Genomic DNA, 21,203 nt, shown 5'->3' with positions numbered 1-21,203 from the left:
AACAAAACCCAAGAGAACAATCACAACAGTTGACATATTCTTTTTTTATTTCTAGACATAGTTTTTGATCCTTCATTTTTGTGACTGAAGATCATTCCAGTCAGCAGGGTCAAAGTGTGTGGGAAAAACAGTTTAATTTTGTAAAGCTAGTGGAGTTTAGTGTGGATTTGGCCAATGCCTGACTCTAAAGACTTATCTCCAGGCTGTTTATCCAACATCTTTGCATGTGATTATAAGATCTCACCTCCACAGTGCCTTACCAACTTTCTGACGGGGATTACACACACAAGCAATCAGATGTAGATAGACACACAAACGCGCAGCCTTTGGCTCAGGATGCGTGCATACCTCCACACACAACAAGCTCATCTGGTTTCATTTACCAAAGAATGAAGGCTTAATTGTTATCCACAGACATTTGAGAAGTATGCGGATAGGATTTAGGTATTTCCTTGTTGTAAAAGGCAAAAGATCACTGGGTGAAAAAGCGGTGAGCAGCAGCAAGGAGTCTTAAACTGAGCTACAGAAAAGGAACAAGCCAAGCATAAGTCATCCAATTTTAATTTCCTCTTGGATGTTCTCTGAAGTGTGTCCCTTTGAAGACATGTTCATGTTAAGTCGGGAAAGCTGCTGCATTATGAACTTACACATATTTATCAGGCCAACGAGTTATGTCAACACGAGATACACTGTGCAAGCCTTGATGTCACGCCCCATCTTGTAATCTTGTGCGATCCTGTTCGTGTCCTGACGTGCGATTGGTTGTCGTTTCAGGCGGGCGAGTGGTGCGAGCCGATCACGTTGCGTCCGCCCAACGAGGCCACCTCGTCCACTCCAGTGCAGTACTGGCAGCATCACCCTGAGAAGCTCATCTTTCAGTCCTGTGACTACGAAGCCTACGTGAGTCGTACCCCCTTCACCTCACTCATGTATCTGTGTGCACTCCCAGTTCAAACGTGTGCATTTGGCCGTAAGGGCTGCAACTAACAGTGAAAAATGTTCAAAATCAAGTGGATGTCTTCAACAACACGGACATGTTTTGTCCAACCAATAGGTCACTCTAATATCACAGAAGATCAGCAGTCACATTTGAGAGGCCACAAGCAGTGAATTTGTCATGTTTCTTTAAAAAACACACACTTGACTATTAATCAGTACTCAAAGTAATTGTACAATTTTCTGTTGATTTACTTGTTGATTAATTGATTAATCGCTTTAGCTCTACTTCAGCTACACTTCAGTTGATGATATTAAAGATCAACAGCCCTTGAGTCACCTTTCAGTCAACACTGCACACAGTTATTCTCGATGCTTTGGTAAATTTAGACCTTTGCAGGTTACGTAATGGAAGTTATATATCCATGTTACCATGGATACGGCCTTGCACCTATGATTGGTTATATGCTCAGCATCCAGACTGGAACAATGGCTCACTTGGAGTAGGTAAAAGAAAAACAATTTGAGATACCATTGGCTCTCAGTGACAAAGACAGGGAGTTGTAAATAGGCATCTCAGTAATGTGGTAGAAATAGGAGGGTTAGGGGGACACTGCAGTGAAGACACAGAGTACAGGTGACTTAGATGATTAAGTAAGAGAGCAGAAGAATGAGAGGAAGAAGATATTTTGAGAAAAATTCAAATTCGAACAAAAAGGACGGGGTGAAGAGACGTCAAATGGGAACGCTGAAATCAAATATAAATGAGCAAGAAACAAAGAGAAGCAGTGAGTTAGATATGAGTATCCCAGGAGCATGTCTTCCCTCAGTCAAAAATCTCTCCTTTTTTCCATTTCCCCACCTCAGAAGATTGATAGAAACAGCGTGGACCATTAGGCTCCTGACAAATGTACAACTACACAGGCAATGTGATTTGGGCGGATGCTGGGGAGCACATGATGGGTGTGCCATCGGGGGAAAATACGGAGGTGCTTTCCTCGAGCCATTTATGACATCTCTAATGCTCGCTGTCCCAGGACAACGGGCTCCAGAAAACTCAGAAAGTGAGATAAATGAGCAGGAGTCACAACAGAGAGGGAGGCAAGAGCGCTCGGTATGAATATTGGCGAGCAAGAGGTAGATGGTGCGTGAATGAGAATAAATTAGATGGATAAGACGGTGATGAGAGAGGAAAGACGGGACTGTATTGTGCTTGTGTTAATAGAGAAAGAGGGATGGTAGAAAAGCCAAAAGGACAGAATGAAGGATGCATCAGCACTGTTCTCATTTTCATTTCCGGCTCTAAATAAACAAAATCTCTCCACTCTCAGCACTACCTCAGATGACTTCATTGTGTCAGCTTTACAACCACAGCTCAAAAATATTATCTGAAGTTATTACAAATCCATTCCCAGTCAAACTCTGTCTGTGTCCTCTTTCATATTAATCTAAACGCTTCTGTTGATACACTGAATAAACAAAGTATTGGGGAGTTCTTCCTGGTACTGAAGTGATTGTTTTAATCTATTAAGGATAAAGGATATAACCAGGATTGTCCCTTCATGAAAATCGTTGGCTGTCAACTTAAACTGTTGATGTCACAGACATCTTTGAAATTTTATCTGGAAATAATTAGACTTGTGACTTTGTGTACACCAGCAGTTAGCCTCAGACACGACTCAGACGAGACAGCGGCCGGTTGTGTGTGACTGTAATGCGATTTCCAGGACGGCCAGCGACCCTGCCATAACAGTGGTTTAAGATTGTTAGCTTGAGTCAAGACAAAGTATTAACATGCCCAGATGACCTCCGTCTGATCTGCCAAGGACCAGACACAACTGCAATATGACACAGTCTGCTACATAAAACATAACATCACACAGAGGAGCCCAAAATGGTGGTTTTCCTCCATAGTTAAATGTAAGATAAATCCAGCAAGGTAGATATTCAGTACTTTAGTCCTTGATTTTTACTTCATCTACTGTAGAGTCAGACAGATGAGATAAAAGAAGCTGTAAATATTTCTCCCCTAATCCACTAAAAGCCTTGTTAGGGTCCCACTTTAAGGAATTAAGGCTCCCTCCACAAGTGGGAAGGCCACTGCGAGGTGGTGAAGGTCACACCCATTAAGTGCTCTAATGTCGGCATAAACATTGTCCCTGTAAAACACTGTCACCATCAGTAGCTTCTTTATTAAATCACACACTACGTGTGCAGAATGTCTGGCCACAAAGTGGCGTTCGGAGAGACTGATGTGCCAGACGCCGGTGTTAATGTCCCTCCAGGAGCCTCTCAAGGTGGATGTAATCACTTCTGTGTGTGTCTGTGTGCATTTAATCCGGTTGGTAAAGCTGAGTGTAAACACCCCGTCCATAATTTAGTCCAAATAACAGAATAAATGAAGAGAAGTATACCCCATAGTCAATACTATAATACTATAATAGGTACTAGGAAGGAAGGAAGGTGTTTGATGTTAGGTGGTCAGTAAAGTGTGGTCCATGGTGCTGCGTTTGTTGGTGCTCACCTACTTACATACTTCTGTATTCCCCGTGTGTATTTACCGAGCACATGTTTGTGTGTGTGTGTGTGTTTTCCACAGTACCTGGGCTCCATGCTGGTGAAGGAGCTGCGAGGGACGGAGTCCACACAAGACGCTTGTGCCAAAATGAGGGTAAAGCAGAGCCAAACACAATAAACCCCTGCTATTGCTGGCACCGATCTAAATAACATTATTAACATCTGCAGCAGAGATTTGGGAACACAGTGTCACTGCTAGAAAGAAGTCACAAAAATAAGCCCCAGTTGTGATAAATTGAACATGACTATATACTATATAAATATTTTGTCCAAAAAAAAACTTATTAGACCTTTAAATCTGGGACACAGTCTCAGAGCCTGAGTGCCCTCACACTCGCACTAGAACTTAAGCAAACTTATGTAAATATCATGTCGGTGGATTAAGTGTATTGAGGGATTTATTTTTAATATCCTCGTCTGTGTGGCTCGATACCACATGACCCCCCCCCTTTACCTTAAATCACCTCATCTCTTCCCTTCACTTTGCGTCCTGCTGCTCACTCTCTCTCTTTCCTCTTACTGCTGTTATCTGTCTCCTGCTATCATGTCTTGTCTTCCTGCTCGCTCACTCTTTCCATACTTTCCTCTAACACTGGCTCCCTTTCTCCTCTGGCCCTCAGTTCATATCTCTCACTCTCATCCTGGGCTGCTGCAGTGTGAAGATAAATTTTAATATTCATGAGCAAAGCTTTCTGTTCCTCTCCCCTCCTCCCTCTTTTCCTCTGTCTCTATATTTATATTGCCACATCAGAGGGCATCGTTCTTTCTGATACTTCTCTCCTCGCTCAGTTTGACACACCTTTGTTGCACACCAAGGTTGTAATTAAACGCAATGAGATGCACATCATATCGTTCTGGCTTTTGTTACCATGGGAAAGCATCTTCCCTCTCTACCCGCTGGCCCCGATTTCCCTACTTTCGTCTGTCCCTCCAACCACTATGGAAGCAGACGAGGATGTTTAAATCCCACCTTCACAGAATCTCGCTGGGTATCTGCCAGGCAGCGCTGCCTTTGTCAGCTCTTCTGCACTACCTGATCCTGACAAGGCCGAACCGCAGCAGCAATGCGCTGCAGGCAGGGAGGAAAGAGACAGAACAAAGAGCAGAAACAGATATGGAAAGGATAGCAGATACGACAGTAGAAAGTCGATTCGACAAGGGGGAGAAAAGGAGGGACGGAGTGTGACAGTAATATGGATACAGAGAGAAGGAGATGACAAGCGATGAAAGACTAGAAGTGATACAGAGAAAGCAGGAAAGGGACTCTTCTCACGTTGATTTATTGCAATATATTCAAGGTTTTGGCAGGTAGAATGACAGCTTGGAGTGTGACACTGACATCTCTGTAAATCACACGATTCTCCGCAGCCACTCACTGCATAATGAGCTGGAATACAGGTAATTGAGACACCTTAAAAATGCCAATATGTAATTAAAACGAGTGTGGAGTGTTGTACAGTAGGAGCCTGATGTGGTTTAACAGCTAATAGATTTATTGGATCTGCAGCGCTGCGGTCGACTGCATTTAGAAATGTAATTGAAAGGCAGTTTTTTTTATGAGGCACCTGACAACCCTTGACCTTTGGAGATGATTTGAATTGACTTTGGTAATCAAGGAGGAAGTCCTCAAGACTGTTCGATTCGCTTGTTTACTTCATTCTTTCTGCATTAATAGGAGCTCTGTTGTCCGTATTGTTTTTTGTCACACAGCTTCCTAAGCCGAGATTAAGTCTTGTATAAAACTAAAGAGATATTAAATTCAGTGGAGATCTCTGCCAACCAAAGTTGGTTAATCTGGGGCGATATCATTTTATCAACTGCAGAGTCTTTAAAGTTTGTCTGGTGCCACAAAAGTCATTGCTGCCTCTCCTCTTTTCTGTCTCTGCCTCTTGTGTTTTTTTGCGCACTCCAAGAAGTCGACAGAACAGATGAAGAAAGTGCCGACCATCGTGCTGTCCGTGTCCTACAAAGGAGTGAAGTTCATAGACGCCACAAATAAGGTAACGCTCACGGCTCACTTCCTGTGACGCCTACTGTAAATAACGCTTGAAAGGTCAGGCTTTTGAACACCACCGTGACTGACCTTCAGAGGCGTCACAGACGGCTGCAATCGTGACTGATTTAAAACTAGAAGGTGTAAAAATCAGTAAGGTGCAAAAAAAGGGGAAAACACAAGCAGGCAATAATTAGAATGGAATAAATGAGCTGAATGTTAAGAAAAATCAATAACAACCTACGCAGTTCATTAAATCCTTAATGGAATGCTTGAAAAGCTCATAAAAAGCTTTTGAGGATTTATAATGTAATAAAGTCGCTGCTTATCATCGCTTTATCCTTTTCCATCCAGAGTGACGTCTGAGTGAAAGGAGCCCGCTGTGTCCAACTTAGACAGAGACAGAAACAAGTGTTTTTATGTGTGAATATCTATTGAGTTTAGGTTGCTGTCTCTGTGCCAATATTATGTGAAAGCAGTTTACACCTGACTAATGATTTCACACTAAGGAGTCAATTATTCCTATCACGTACTGAGACCTGCGCAGAACGTGTGTAAGACAATAGGATCTATTCCACCCCAGGTGGTTAAAAATGTGGCACAGTGAGAAACAATTTTAAGATAATTATAAGCTGCTTGCTTGCGGAAAAAGGTATTTATTATGCACAAAAGCACACACACACAGAAAAGAAAGATGAGCATAATTTGCAGATGGCTGGAACATTTTGAGTTCAGTGCTCTTCCTCAGGCAGTACCGCACAGATCACAGACTCAATGGCCTCAATACATAAAGTGATGGTAACACTTCCGGGTACATTTTTTTTTTTTCAACTGTTTAACAGTTTAATGTTAGTCCAACGTACTTTCCTCTTCTCTTGGCTCTTCATAGTTAAAGAGCATACACATGAGCTAAAACGTGCTGGTGCTGCCTCTAACGTGGCCACCACTGTATCTTCCTGATGTTTAACAGCCACCCAGTTTGCAAAATCTGCATCTCAGTTTCCTCCAGGTCATCAGATCCTGAAACTTCAGTTCCAAACAGAACGATACAAATGAATAATAATAATGCTAATAATAAAGGGGTAGGGCACACTGAAAAGGGACAGTGATTGTCTCTCTCCTTAGCTTATCTGCTGAACAAAAACACATAGAGGGAGCGGATTTCTCACTCATCAATAGGTTGATATCTTTTTATAGAATCAAAGATAAAGTACATAATACAGTGAGACAAGAGTAGAGTTAGTCCTCACTAAAACTTTCTTTTGATGCTTTGATGTTGTATAATTCACAGCACTGAGATGTGCTTTAATTAACACAACACAAAGTCTGAGTGTTCTCCAGTGACATTACCAGAGGACAAATTCCAACTCAGTGACTCCGGAAAAGTCTCAAACCAAAATTGTTCTACAGTGATTATGGTTTTGGGATGTGTAAAATGAGATGAATAATAAATCACATTTGTTTTTCTATGAAATGGCTCACTGGAGATAATCAACGATCTCTCTCTGCACCTCTTTATCTTTCTGCCTCTGTTTTTCTCTCTGTGCAGAACATCATAGCCGAACATGAGATTCGTAACATCTCGTGTGCCGCTCAGGATCCAGAGGATCTGTCCACATTTGCCTACATCACCAAAGACCTCAAGTCCAGTCACCACTACTGCCATGTCTTCACTGCTTTTGATGTGGTCAGTACTGACACTGTGTCTGTGACTTTAAAAGCTAAGATCGTACACATAACACCTGTAAAATCACATACGCTCACGCCTTTTTACCCTTTTTATCGTCTTGTCAGAACCTGGCGTATGAGATCATCCTGACACTCGGCCAGGCCTTCGAGGTGGCCTACCAGCTGGCCCTGCAGGCCAGGAAGAGCGGCCACGGATCGTCCACACTGCCTGAGAGCTTTGACAGCAAGCCCAGTAAACCTGTCCCCAAACCCCGCGTCAACATCCGCAAAGCTGTAAGCATCACTGCTGCACAGCCGCACCACAGTTTGAAGGGAAAATCCATCCTAAACTGACATTCATTTCAGCAGCTTCACTTGTTTTTGATGGTCTGGATTTGAGGAGTTTGGCTAAAAAGAAACGGCTTTTGGTGACTTTTGAAAGGTCACCTAAGTGTGAAATGTCATTTTCGTGGACAGGATCCTCTACATCTTATAGCTTCTTCACAACCAACATAAGGTTAAGATGTTCTTCCCAAAGTTAATATACAGCACAGGATTATTTCAATTGTTTTAAGATGGATTTTAACTTTAATTTCTGATGACACCTTTCACTCAAAGTGTCATGCATCTGCTTCTAACCAAATCTAATCAGCATCCCATCAACTCTGTCACATTTACACTGAAATCTGTCCACAATTTCCATCCTTCTGCTCCGATTCGTCCCGTTCTCTCACCCCTGCTGAATTCCATCATTTTCAGCTCTCAGTTTGGTTTACTTGCATTATCCTGTAGCGCTTGTGTTTCGTGTGTGTGTGAGTCTTGGCCCAGCAGACAGTGTGGCAGAGGTGTAGGTGGATATTTGATCCGTTAAGCATCCGTTCGGTCTTGCTGTCCCCGCAGTCTCTTACACACTGGGCTGATTGATGAGGCCTGTTTGCATAGGGCTCTGGGGAGGCTTGCTTGGCTCGCCTCACTCTGTGTGTGTTTGTGTGTAAGAAGATAAAGAATCCTCATGTGGAAGACTCCAGCATACCGCTGCCCTGCATGGAGAATGAATTTATTGACATATTAGTCCATGAGCTTCTCATCAAAAATGCCAGTGTGCAAGAGTCTCTGTCGTGTCTGAGCGATACCCAACCTGCAACGGGTGCAAATAAAGAACAGAGGAAATAGTATTTATGGCTATGTGGAGCAATTTTAATATATTTTAGCACTAATAACAGTATATAAAGGAAAGTTTGGTCATTACCATGATATTCTTGGTCACAGTAATCATAGCATTAAAATTCACAATTACACAATCACATCCCTCGCCCGGACTGACCTCTGCACTTCATGTTACTCATTTGTTCAGTCACACAGCCCTCCCTGTTGAAGCCTTAGAGGAAAAGTCTAAACATCATTTTTTTTACATTATTCACCAGCAGGTTGCATCTTAATTTTCATGATTTCACAGATGTCTTGTTTTTTTGAGTATTTTTGTTTGGGCACTGTTCCACAAACATCCATGTTTTGCTAGCTTGCAGTCTTCTTCTTTCATTACCTCTGTTGGCAACATGCTAAGCTTTCTTACCGCCGCCACTGGCAGTCAGTGGAATAGTGTGAAACTGGCGTTGCCCACGATACAAACGCCACAAGGACCTAATCACAAAAACAGTGCTCGGTCAAAAACACCACAGGGTCCCTTTAACAGTTGTCGAATTGCTGTATGACACCCAAACCCAGCTTTGTGATCATAGATAGATATTTGTGTCATGAATTTCTGTGTAAGTGTTCATGTGTGTGGCCTTCCCTCATGCTGCCCCCACACAGCGTCACAAAGTCTATCTGTAAACCTGTCAGACTCCCCTTAACCCCCGACAGAGCTTTAAAGTAGTCACGCTAACCCAGTTCGCACACACACTTCTCTCCTCCCCAGCACGCATCGGCTGGCACAGCATCACGTGTGTGTCTAAAGTTCCTGGGATAGAGTTACGCTGGCTGCTATATCAGTGTGCTTAGACCAAATATAAGCCCATTTACATACTGTGAGTCATGGAAGAAAGAGATGGTGATGGAGGAGAGTCAGTGGCTTCAGAGGAATGGTCTCACTTTCTAAAGTTAGTGCGGCATGTGAGACGGTGAGGAAAGATGAAGTGAGAGAAAATATAGAAAAAGAGCACATGCAGTATTTGTGTACGCTCTCTTCTCCTGTGTGTGTGTGTTTGCGAAGTTGTGTGAGGTCTTGTGCCTACTGCGATGATGGACGATGGCATGTGTACACACAATCTGCTGACTCTACTACCGTTACGTTAACCATTAATTGCCTTTTTCCTCCCTGTGTGTGAGTGTGTGTGTGTGTTGTAGTTAATGGTGTGCGGCAGGGCAAAGATACTGCAGGATTCACTTAATATTCCTGGCACCTGCCAGCCATAATCTCCATCCTGCAGCACCTCTCCAGCCCCCGTGCTTTAAAATACTGTTGCTTTGTTTCTCTGCCCACAAGTATCAGTTCCTCCACACCCTCCTATTTCCATATTATGTTATGTATGTGTTATGTGAGCGTATCTGCTTGTAAATCTCCCTCAGCATCCACTTATTGCCCTTATGAATGTGAGCGTGTCTGATATGACTCTGTTGTCTTTGATCACCATCGGCATGTTGCTCTAATCTGAGTGTAGTTTGAAAATGGGATTAAAATACACAACCCTAATGGTGTATGATTGAGTTTCACAACCTCATGTTTCTTAAAAGGAGTGAAAAAGCCTCCCTGTGAAGTGAAAATAGCTTGTTTCCAAGCAGCTGGTTCATTTCTTCTTGGTGGTCTAGGAGTCTTAAATTGACTCTTTAAAAATTTCAAGAACAACTGAAATGCAACCACAAGCTATCTCACCTCGTTGGCAGATTTTTTCATGACTTTTGAAGAAAGGAAAATTGAAGACGAGTCTGTCTATGACGGTGCTTTTGCAGAGTGAGGTTTTGTACAGTTGCTGAGCCACATTCATCTTGCTGGGAGTGTTTTTGCCATTCAGGAGTTGCTATATAAATGTGGTGTAACACGGCCTACTCTGGTTTTAGATTTGCTGTATTGCAATAACGCTACTGTCCCACGCTGTTGCCAAGGTGATGACTTTGCTGCCATGTTGTTGCCATGGTTTTGCTGTGGTTTTGGAGTGTTGTTTTTCCCTGTTGCCATGCAGCTGCTCTGTCATCGTTGTGGATTTGCCTCGCTGCTGTGCTGTTCTCGGTGTTGGTGTTGCTGAGCAGGCCAACTTTGACCTGTGTGTGACCTCTGCCCCTGTAGGTCATCATGCCCCCCTCCAGCCGCTGGTCACTGGGCCACATTTACACCCCTCACCGGCCTCCTCTCCACCCTCCTCTTCCTCCCCCTCGACTCTTCCATCTTCCTCACAAAGCTCAGTCACAGGTCCTCCACGCTTTTCCTTCTCTTATCCTTTATTTCCACGATTTTCTTTTAGTTGAGGAGAAGGCGCCGTCTGTAAGTGCTTCCATTTTATTCTGTCGCTTTCATTCAACTGAGTCTGCATCTTTGTGCGTTCCTCTGTTTGCAGTGAGTGTTTGTGTCCCATTCTTCAGTTATTACCTTTATCTCCATATCAACAGTTAGCAGCATTGCTATAAAAAGGCAGATGTGACCAGCCAACTCATCTAATTTCTTTACAGCCAATACAGAGCCGAATGCAGACATTAAGTGCCTCAGTCAGTTTTTATGCACCCTACTTCCAACCCTGGGTGGGGGCACACTGACTCCTTCAAAGGTGCATGTTTGGGATGGTAAATGTATAAATAAAAAAGTCTTTGAAGCAAAAAGTACTATTTTAACATTAGCTTTATAAAAACACTTATAACCACAATCATCTTGCAAACAAGGCAGTTGAACATTTAAAGGGTCGTCAAGAGAAGACTTCACAACCGGAGCATAAACTGTGTGCCAGGAAATGATTCACATGTGCTAAGTGCCATAAACTAACGGCGTGCTTTGCATCGGCTCAGATGGCTGGTGCCCTTTGAAGGTCTGAAGAACCAAATCACACGCTGGATGTTGCTGCAACGTTACTTCATGTTCTTATGTTCCAACCCCTCTGCAGAAAATCAAAAAAGGGTGTTGATATGAGACTTATGTTGAAGGCAGGCAAAGTTGGTTCAGTGGCTTCACGTGTGGTTGATGAATTTGGGACTGATGCGGGTGACTCTCTGAATGAGTTCTCCACTAAGCGTGATGGTGTTGTGGTGCTGTGAGATCAGAAAGTGTGTTTGTCCATAATCCTGTAACCCCATAACAAGATTATAAGGTCTTGCTGTGGTGTGTGAGAGGGAGAGGGTAGAGAACTGGATTAATATTATAGTTAGGGTCCGTATTGTTGCTGTTGCAGTGTGTTGAGAGAAGATAAGAGATACATGGCTCTGCTGGTGTACAGTACAACTCTGAGATTAATGCTGTTTACTCCTCAAGAAGCTCTTAAATGCTTTTTATAAAATATTAACACTATATTTAGATGTATTTTATATTTGTTTATATATGTGTATACTGCATATAATAAGAATCATAGCCGGAGTGCAAGGGCAAATTTAGTCTCTATTGTCGAACCTGCTCTCAGTCACATCTCAACCCAGCTGCTTGATTGGTTGCTGTGGGGTTATTTTTGAAAGCAATGTAGATTGTTTGGTTTGTTTCTCAGCCTTGAAGCCACAATGGCGTCACACTGGCAGCTGCAGACAGTCCACAGCTATTTGACTATTGACGCTGCCAGGATGTACAAGAAGTGAGCGGCTACGATGCAGCACATGGTAATTCCAACGTATAACACCAGCAGGACCTTGCAGTTAGACATGTATAGGTACAGAAGAGTCCATGATCTCTGCTCAGCTTTCTCATCTGTAATCGGCATCTAATCTACCTCTTGCATTTGAGTTATTGTCTATTACATAACTTCATAAGCAGCACACCCACCACCTCATTCATTCTACCATCTAACTCTGTTTTCACTGACTTTATCAGCATGAAATTTTATCAGATAATTGCCCCTACAGTGTGCAAAATGTTGATTTTCCACACTGACAGCCGCTTGCATTTAAAATGTGTCCTGATGAATTGTTTTCCTCCTAAAGTACAACATGAATACAATAATGTGTAGCATTTATAGCATCAAAATTGGGACTGTGTAGGTAAATAATCTGACTCGTTTTGCTGCTTCTCTCTCTCTGCTTCCTGTCCTTTTCCCCGTCTTTCTGTGTCAGATGGAGCAGCCGTCCATGGACCAGAAGGGCCACGCCAACGTGCCGTGGATTGTGGAGCCAGGTCAGGAGGCCAAAAGAGGAGTCAACACCAAGTACGAGACCACTATTTTCTAACATACACCCGCCTTGTCCACTCCTGTGTGTGTGTGCCTTTCAGAGGTTGCCCTGTGCTGGGGCCCCGCCCCCGGAGTTGGGCACGAGCGACGCACGCCGCCGCGTCACCTCACCGGCTGAAAAACAAAAAACAAAAACATCCCGCCCTGCCCCCGTTAGCCGAGCCTGTCCACTGCATGATGACGTTTGGCGCTGCGCTGTCTCTCTTCTTTCTCCTTGTCCTCTCTCTCTTTTGTTTCTGCTCTCCCCCTCTCTGGCCCGGGCCCCATCCTCCTGCCTGCAGGGCTGGCGCATGACCTTTGAACCCAGGGCTGTGGTGCACTTCTCTGTCTCCACCTGTAGGGGAAATGATCAGCTCTGTTTTTTCTACTTCCTGTTTGTCGGTCAGTCGGCGGTCAACCACTCGGTTGTTCTGCCTCGAGCTTCTTGTTCTTTTTTTTTTTTTTTTCTCTGTCGATGGATGCAACCGCTTGGCTTCGTCTCTCTCCTCCTTTTTTCTTCTGATTGCCTCCATCCCTCGCTTTTCTCTACATCTCAGCCCCTTCGTCCAACTGCCCCTGACAATTTGAATGAGATTTGTAACCAGAATACTGCTAAGCGCTGTGACAGTGTTTTAGCTGTCTGCTGAACCCAGTGTGGGAGCTGACAATGAGGGCTGTTGTCAAAACATGACAACTGGAGGAAAATTCAGACTTTTTAGACATTTTTTTATCAAAGAGGAGAGCTGAATTACAGGAGAGGTGATGTAGCACAGTGTAACTTTGACTCAAACTGGTTCATCCATCAGGCTACTAGAATGTATTTCCACTTTTTGATTCTTTCTATCAGATTATTTTTTTGAAAATACTACCAAACTTGTGAATTTCTTTAACAAACAACTTTAAACTTGACCTGTGACACAGGAAGAAGGTGGTGATTTTCTTTGCTTTTATAGCACCTTTTTCAACACATTTGTGTGTATATGTTAAGAATTATTTTAACCACATGGATTTTTCAGTGGCCATAAACTTTATTTGGGGGAAAAGATCTCGTATGTAAAAGGTTTAGCATGTGGCTTGTGAGACGCATGGTGGCCATTTTGAATTTGCTGAGCAGGGGGGCCGGTGGAGAGGCGGGGTGTGAGGGCTCTCTCGATAAGTGATGTCATCTCATTTGCAGGGCAATGCCGGACGCTCATGTCTATTACTGTGGAATGCAAAGAATGTAGCCAGCCCTAAACACGGACCTTGTCACACACACAATGCAAAATGGACTACAAAAGGACCCTCTTGCTCACTTTTCAAAGGACTACAAACATGGACACTACTCCACAGTGTTTAAGGTTGACTACAAAATTTTAACATCCATCCACATGATGCTTGACACAGTAAACATATGACGAACAGACACTTATATACACACACACACACTAACAGGACTGCATCTTGACAGACGAAGGTCTGCTCTGAATGTACACTTATTTGAAAGCAGTCTCAACTTTCTGCAACTACAGCAGGATCTGTTTTGTGTGCTCATCTGGGAGGCATGGCCTGTGAACTCTTGGGCGGTCATGGGGTCTCCATGGAGACTGTGAGCATGGTTACGGGGCATCTGTTGGTAACAGACAATGGGCTCGCTAAAGGCACCACTGGGCATGTGTCGGTGTTGGAATGGGCATGGGTGTGAGGACGTCCGGCTGGCTCTTTTGGTCTTTTTATTTTCTTTACAGTCCGAAAATAATACAGAGATATATGCACAAGCGTGTAAATGTGATTGGACGAGCTGCCACACGCTCGAGATGCAACGGGTGTGTGTCGTCATAATGGATGATGAACCTATGTGAACAAAAACAGCATCTGTCGTTTAAAAAAAAAAAAAAGTATTCTATTCGTATTGCCCGACATTTTAATGTTTAATATGAGAGTATTATATTACCATGATGATTATGATTATTCTTGTGCAATTCTTGTCTACTGTTGTCTTAATGTTACATTATTTTTCTATGATATGATGAGATGAAAACCTTGGGCTTGAGAATGATGGCCATCCTTTAAAAAAAAAAAAAAAAACTGAAACTAGATGATCATACTTGTACACAGAGGGTGAATGTCGCAGGTGGCTAGCTAACTCTTGTCAGGTCAAATCCTCCGTCATTTCTCATGGGGCTCTACTCTTATCTAGCAGATGTACTATTTTAAACGCAGTATTACTGTATTATTTGGATGAGACATTATCCAATTATAAAATGTACATAGATATTTTGCGAACTCATTGTTCATACATGTAATGTAAAAGAGAAAAGAATAAAGGATCTGCAGTACATGGCACTGGAAACAAGGTACCAAAATAAAGGTTGGACATTAAGCAAAAGTGGTAGATTGTAGAGATTGTATTTTGAGTGAAAACTGAAATGGGTTACTTGGTGACATCACTGCTGACCAACTTATGTACATAGGCTTGGGCTTCCAGCACACTGATTTTTGTAATTTTGGCCATTATTTATATCCGTGTAAAGCACATGGAATAAAATATGACTTGTAAAACCATTATTTATCCTTGGGATAAAGTTGTCATGAGTTATTTCCTTTTTCTTAAAATGTCTTCTACACTTTACTTTGACCAGCATCTTTTAGGGAGTATGAGCGCACGCACATTTACAGCCAGTACAGAAGACCAAGGCTGGACCAGGAGGACTATGGATGTTTGTTTTTAAACCATCTGATTGCTCGTTATTGCATAGCCTCACTTTTTTTAGTGATGCTGCTGCTCAGCAGTTAACTCGACGTGTACAATCATATTAGCAATAAAATGGACAAAAGTCATAATTAACCGGCATGTATTTTGAATAGTGTTTCATCGCATCAAAAAGGTACTCACAATTTTGCTTTAGTCGTTCATCAAAGGCAAAGATCTTGAGGAAAAATACCTTTACCCAGTTTTTATGCAACTTGTATAAAGAATTGTGATATAATTATCAATTTCTCAACTATAAGCTAAAAAAGAATATTTAACTAACCTTGAAATAATGTGTGTAAGGTGGTGGTGAGTCCCATACCTCATGTTGGATGTAGTATCAGGCTGCGATGACTTCAGAGCTCGCTCTCCCAGCACCTTGGACAGCACCCCAACATTGAGACAGAAACAGGACGGTCATTCATCTTGTGTGGAATTACAAAATGTATAAATTATTGTGACACCTCTGGAGAAAATATGTTGAGATGGTATTCCACCATGTTTAAGCTAACTTCTGCTCATCTATACATAATGTACACACACTTTGGTGTGTGGACTGCTGAATCCTGACCCGACTTCATTTGGCAATAAGATTTTCAGAGTTCAAGTTTCTGTCTTAGAAGGCGGTCACACCAGAACATAACACAAAAAGACAGGTGGTGAAACTTGGTAAGACAGTGGCTACCTGTGGATGTGGAAAATTGGGTACAAATAGGACATCTTCATCAATGTTGTTTCCAAATCCAGCAGTGTTATATAAAATTGGATATTGCAATACAGCTACTATGATAGTTTTCTGCACTTTCAGTTTTCATTGGCAGTGTAAATAATTGATTAACCTTGATCCAAAGGTTTGCTGTTACGATGATTGTGCAGCCAAGCTTTTGGGCACTCAGTGGTATGCTTACACCTTAAGGTGGGGTGCAGAGGGTAGCGTTTGTTTTACATCTCCATCTGCCTCTACAGGGAATTTTAAACACAAAACATCAATTCAAGCAAAGACCGTTTATGAGATATGAATTTAGTTTAACACAGAGGAACACACTTGCAATTACCCATCTTTGGTGAGGAAGACTAGCAACCTGATGATCAAGTTAGGTGTGGGCACCGTTCACCACTGGTCACTGACGGCACTCACTGTGTTGGTTGTGAATGAAAAAGGTCACAGCAAACAAGGTCAAAGTTAAAACGTACTGAATACTGAACGCAGCAACAAGATGTAAAATCCAACAGCCAACATCGGCTCAGCACTGTGGCCTTCTCCACAGGAAAGCAACAGCTTACACTCATGCAAGAAATTCACTGCTAATTAAATGACGAGGGCCTCAGTGTGCTTTTGGCTTTCACTGCACTATAATGTTGAAAATGCCTGAGACACTTAGGGTTAAGATTGATATCCAGGTATCTTTCCTCGTCATCAGTTCGAACTTTTAGATATTTTGTCCAAAATCAATAATGATGAGGATCAGCTGAATGGTAAAACCTCTTCGATGCTACACAGCAAGTCCAGTTGGTGACCACCTCCTGCCAGACATCACCACTGAGACAGCTCGGGAGTACATCGACTCTGACAGAGAGGTCTGCAGCGGGTCAGCGGTCAGCTGCCTTCTCAGCAATCAACTACCTCCACTGGCCTCCAAACAGCCCCCCTGACACTTGGATACTCGTAATGATAAACCAGGCTGCACTGTTGCCAGGTTTCCATGGTGACCACATCCACTCACAGTTAAATGACAAAAATGACCACTACACAGTCCGTTTTCTTATTACACTGACTTTTCAGTTGATCAAGCATGTGTCACAGTTTTCTGGAAGCAGAGAGAGTGCCTAAAGAAAAGCAAGCAAGTTATTTATCTATCTATCTACCTAACTAAGGTACCACCCTGGAGGCATGTCATCTTGGATGCAGCTTCCATCACATGTCTTTCCTTTAAAGCTTAGCGATGAGGGATTTAATTGCACAAACATGAAGAGGCTGGCAGGGTTTGGGAGCTGGAGCCCCTCTGACTGTTCTCACCACATGGCCACCTGCATTTGACTGACAGAACTTGCAGCCAGAAAATAAACCCAACGCTCCTTCATGTGACAACTTCAGCATATCTACAGTGGCAAAGGCAAGTGTAACTCAGGTTAACAAGGGCTGTTTATACTGATCATGTACATTCAGAATACAGTCAGTTTTCTCCTAAAACTGTATTATTACTGCAGCCTGCATTAACTTGGTGTCGTGTCCCATCGTTCACACTGATCTGTCAGAGACGCAGGATTGGGATGCTAATGAACCTCTTACTAGCCTTTTACAGTCTCCTGGTTCTTTTGAGCAAAAAGCTATGAGGTAAACATTCAGGTAGAGCTGAAACTTACTGATTAATGGAAAGAAGATGAATGGCCAATTTAACAATGAATTAATTGCTTAAATAATTTATTACGGTGCTTCCAACTTGTCAGTTGTTACCATTTGCTGCTTTACTGTTTAACATCATCGTAAATTGAATAGCTTCGAGGAGTAGACGGTTAGTCTGATATAAATGAAATTTAAAATTAAAAAAAATTTAAATTTAAAAAGGACATCACCTTGAGCTCTTTTTCCCCATTTCCTGACATTTCATATAAATCTATTAAACTATTTCTTATAATAATTAGAAATGTTGTAGGTAATCATTGTTAATTTCATAACAGCACAAGTGAAATGTTTTTTTTAGTTCTTCAACACCAACTGATAATCACTTTCAAAGCATTCTTCAAACAAATAAAGCTTTGCTGCAGCTTCTGAAATGTGAGAATTGGCTGCTTTTCCTGGTCTTACACTTCAATCTCTGTATTTTGGGCCATTACGTTAACAAAAAAAGCAATGTGATGCTATCATTGTGGGTTCTAGCAAATTGTGAAAGATACTTTTCACTGCTTGTGATGTATCACTGACCAAACAAATCAATAATTAAGAATATGATCTGGTTAGTTGCAGCCCTAAATGTGTCAGATACATATTTAAAAAAAATGTAATATCCTCTGATGCTCATCTCATTCTAAGGTTGCAGCGACAGGTTGTGAATATTAATTCACCAGCAACAATATAACAAAATGTAGTGTTTGCATCTTTGACTTTTAGTATTTTATAACTTTGCTTTGATCAGAGATTTGGATTGAGAAATGATTTGGATACATGTGAATCAATGTTAAAGTAAATGTAATGTTCCACAAATAAAAACTATGTTACTGTTTACTCTCCACTACAACCCTGGTGTTAGTGCAAGATTTACACCACTGGTAGTTCTTTTACACCACATCGCTGTCTTAAACCAAGCCTTATAAAAAGTGGATTTAAAAAAGAACGTGTGGCGGTCAGGATGAGCGCCTGTGCTTCAGAGTCTATTAAACTACAGTGGAGTGACATTTACAGTGAGCCTCTGAAAGGCTGAACAAGCGTTTGTCATGAACCATAAACCTCTGAATGAAAAGGCTCGCAATCTACACTTACAATCTGCTGCCGATAGCAGCGACCACTGGGCTGTTGTGTGAGATTGGAGGACAAAGGGCCGGGGCTGCGGCATATTGCTTTCTGAAGATTTACTTCCAATCTGCAGTTTGGTGCATTCTGTTGACAAGTGACAAAACATTTCATTGTTGGTAAAGAGCGGACCACTGCAGGGTGAGAGTGGGAGGTAATTCAAGACCTTATTTTCTGCAAGATTAGACCAGGAGTGGAAAGTGGTGCAGCAGATGCCGTACTTAGGCTTCTTAAAGCTCAAATAGCTCGACTTTATTTCTACAGCTGGCAGAGGTGGAGGCTCAGGACTTAACTGAGTACAAAGGGGGACAGCGAGGACAGCATAATTAAGAAAGACAGGAACACGCACAGATTCTTTGCAAAATGACAAGATGACGCTTTGTTAACAGACACTAATTTCTTGATTTCTACTGTCTGCAGTGATGTGTAAGACAGGAAGAGTACATGCTTTGTTCCACCGTCTGTGTCAGACTGTGGGAGAGGGCCAAAGTTGCAGATGGTGTGTGCTGCCCACGGCTACCGGCTAAATGAGACAACTATGTAAAAACTGCTCATGTAACAATCGCAATAATATCTGGCTTTCATTCAACACAGACAGCTTAGATAGACTCAGATCCTGCATGTTTATCCTGTGTCCACACACTCAAATCTACATTTATATGCATCTAATGCGTGTACAGGGCCCAGAAACAGAGGAAGGAGGATCTGCACTGAGAAACTATTTTACATAAAAGACAATTTGCTGCATTTGGTAAATGAGTGGCTGAACACAAAACACTTTTTTTTGCACCTGGCAGATATGGAGCAGCAGCGATCACATTATCATAATGTACTGAAACAGTCCTGCTGGAAAGTGGGTGATACAGGAATAAACTGCCTCTGCAAAAGACTTTGACAAAAGGCAAGCTCGCACACACATGCACACACACACACAGACAGACACACACCCTGCTGGGCTTGGCTGGTGATGTGCAGCCTGATAAAGCTGGACACAGTGAAGAGAGTTGGCCAAATAATAAAGGCTGTGTTTCCACTATACACCGGAGCAGACACACTCACAGTACACTCTTTATCTCTGTAGGGTACAAAGAAACAACTTGGACAAAACAATCCTGCACTGTCCTCCACAAGAGACATCCACAAACACACACCTGTCTTGAAGGGCGGTTTCAGTCAAGAATATAACTGCATCCCAAACTGGATGAAATGGCCCCAAATAGAAGTAGTTTAAGTTTACATAAAGCCTGACACCAACCATGTGATGTATCTAAGATGAGCAGTGAGACTCAGAGATGCTTCTCATCAATAAACAGTAATGTTCATCTGTATGACAGACACCATCCAAAATGAAGGATTTTAAATGATCATAACTGACCCAAGATATGAGCCCCGTGAGGGCACACATTTCGCAATGTAGGATCCATATTTTTATTCTTTAAGTTAAATAAATACTCTCACAGTTGTTAGTACTCTTTAAGGTTCTGAGTTACGGCAATTAGTTAGTTAATCAGCTAATTAGCTAATCAGCAATGAATTTGATAATTCATTGTTTAAGCCCTTTTTCAAGCAACAATTCCTAAAATGTGATTGTTCCTGGTTCTCAAAGAAGTTATTTTTCTTGGTATTTCTTTATCATTTTTGGGTTTTAGATGATTTGTGGGACAAAACAAGACATATGATGAGGTCACCTTGAGCTCTAGCATATCATGATGGACATATTTCACTGTTTTATAACGGTTAGATTCATGAGGTACCAATACTAGTTAGATGCAGTCCCATCTTTAGCAAAGATAGTGATTTACTTTACATAGTGTATACACTCAGTGGCCACTTTATTAGGTACACCTATACAATATAAAGCACTCAAGTACAACTGTTGTGCCATAAAGGCTGCTTTTTTGACCTGGTTTTTATTGACATTGAGGTCTTAATTAAATGTATTTTAGCATAGTGCTGGTGATGGTGTTGTACTGGACTACATTATATTCAGAGTCGTTGCTAATTATCTGCCCCCCACATGTAAAAAGGAAGGAAAAAAATTAGAACCACCTCTTGATATAATGTAGTCCAGAACAACATGACTTAACTAGGACATCAGTGATAAACATAATATCAAACATAACTGAACTTATATACTTATAGGTGTACCTAATAAAGTGGCCACTGGGTGTACACTGATATACTGATGATTAATCTAATAATGACAAACATAATAAATCTTTTTGGCGTATGACATAACCCTACTGAGGACCCTGACCTCAACCCAACAACCTCCAGGAAATGTCCCAGTTCCCCTCTGCCTCTGCTACTACTGTGGGTGCAGCTTCATGACTCGAGGGTTTACATAACAACCGGATGCTCCTGGCCCACGTTCAAACCAAGGAGAATTAGTCAAAATAAAGTTGGAACATGGCCCGAGGTTGGTGGTGATGATGGAAAATGACCTCAGATGTGTGT

General features: G+C 42.1%; 1 protein-coding gene across 1 annotated transcript in view; it reads left to right on the top strand.

Annotated features, from left to right (window-relative positions):
* Window positions 1-15,054, top strand: part of anks1b (ankyrin repeat and sterile alpha motif domain containing 1B) — a 205,926-nt gene extending 190,872 nt beyond the window's left edge. The window contains exons 22-28 of the mRNA XM_070853570.1: window positions 775-900; window positions 3,536-3,607; window positions 5,427-5,513; window positions 7,056-7,193; window positions 7,301-7,468; window positions 12,413-12,504; window positions 13,685-15,054. Of these exons, the coding sequence (XP_070709671.1) occupies window positions 775-900; window positions 3,536-3,607; window positions 5,427-5,513; window positions 7,056-7,193; window positions 7,301-7,468; window positions 12,413-12,504; window positions 13,685-13,733 (732 nt within the window). The 3' untranslated portion in view covers window positions 13,734-15,054. The remainder of the gene's footprint in view (window positions 1-774; window positions 901-3,535; window positions 3,608-5,426; window positions 5,514-7,055; window positions 7,194-7,300; window positions 7,469-12,412; window positions 12,505-13,684) is intronic.
* Window positions 15,055-21,203: the final 6,149 nt, after the last annotated feature.

This window comes from Pempheris klunzingeri, chromosome 22 (genome assembly GCF_042242105.1).
Source record: "Pempheris klunzingeri isolate RE-2024b chromosome 22, fPemKlu1.hap1, whole genome shotgun sequence".
Taxonomy (NCBI): Eukaryota; Metazoa; Chordata; class Actinopteri; order Acropomatiformes; family Pempheridae; genus Pempheris; species Pempheris klunzingeri.
The sequence above is the reverse complement of the archived record's forward strand: the minus strand, read 5'-3'. Positions and strand labels throughout refer to the sequence as shown.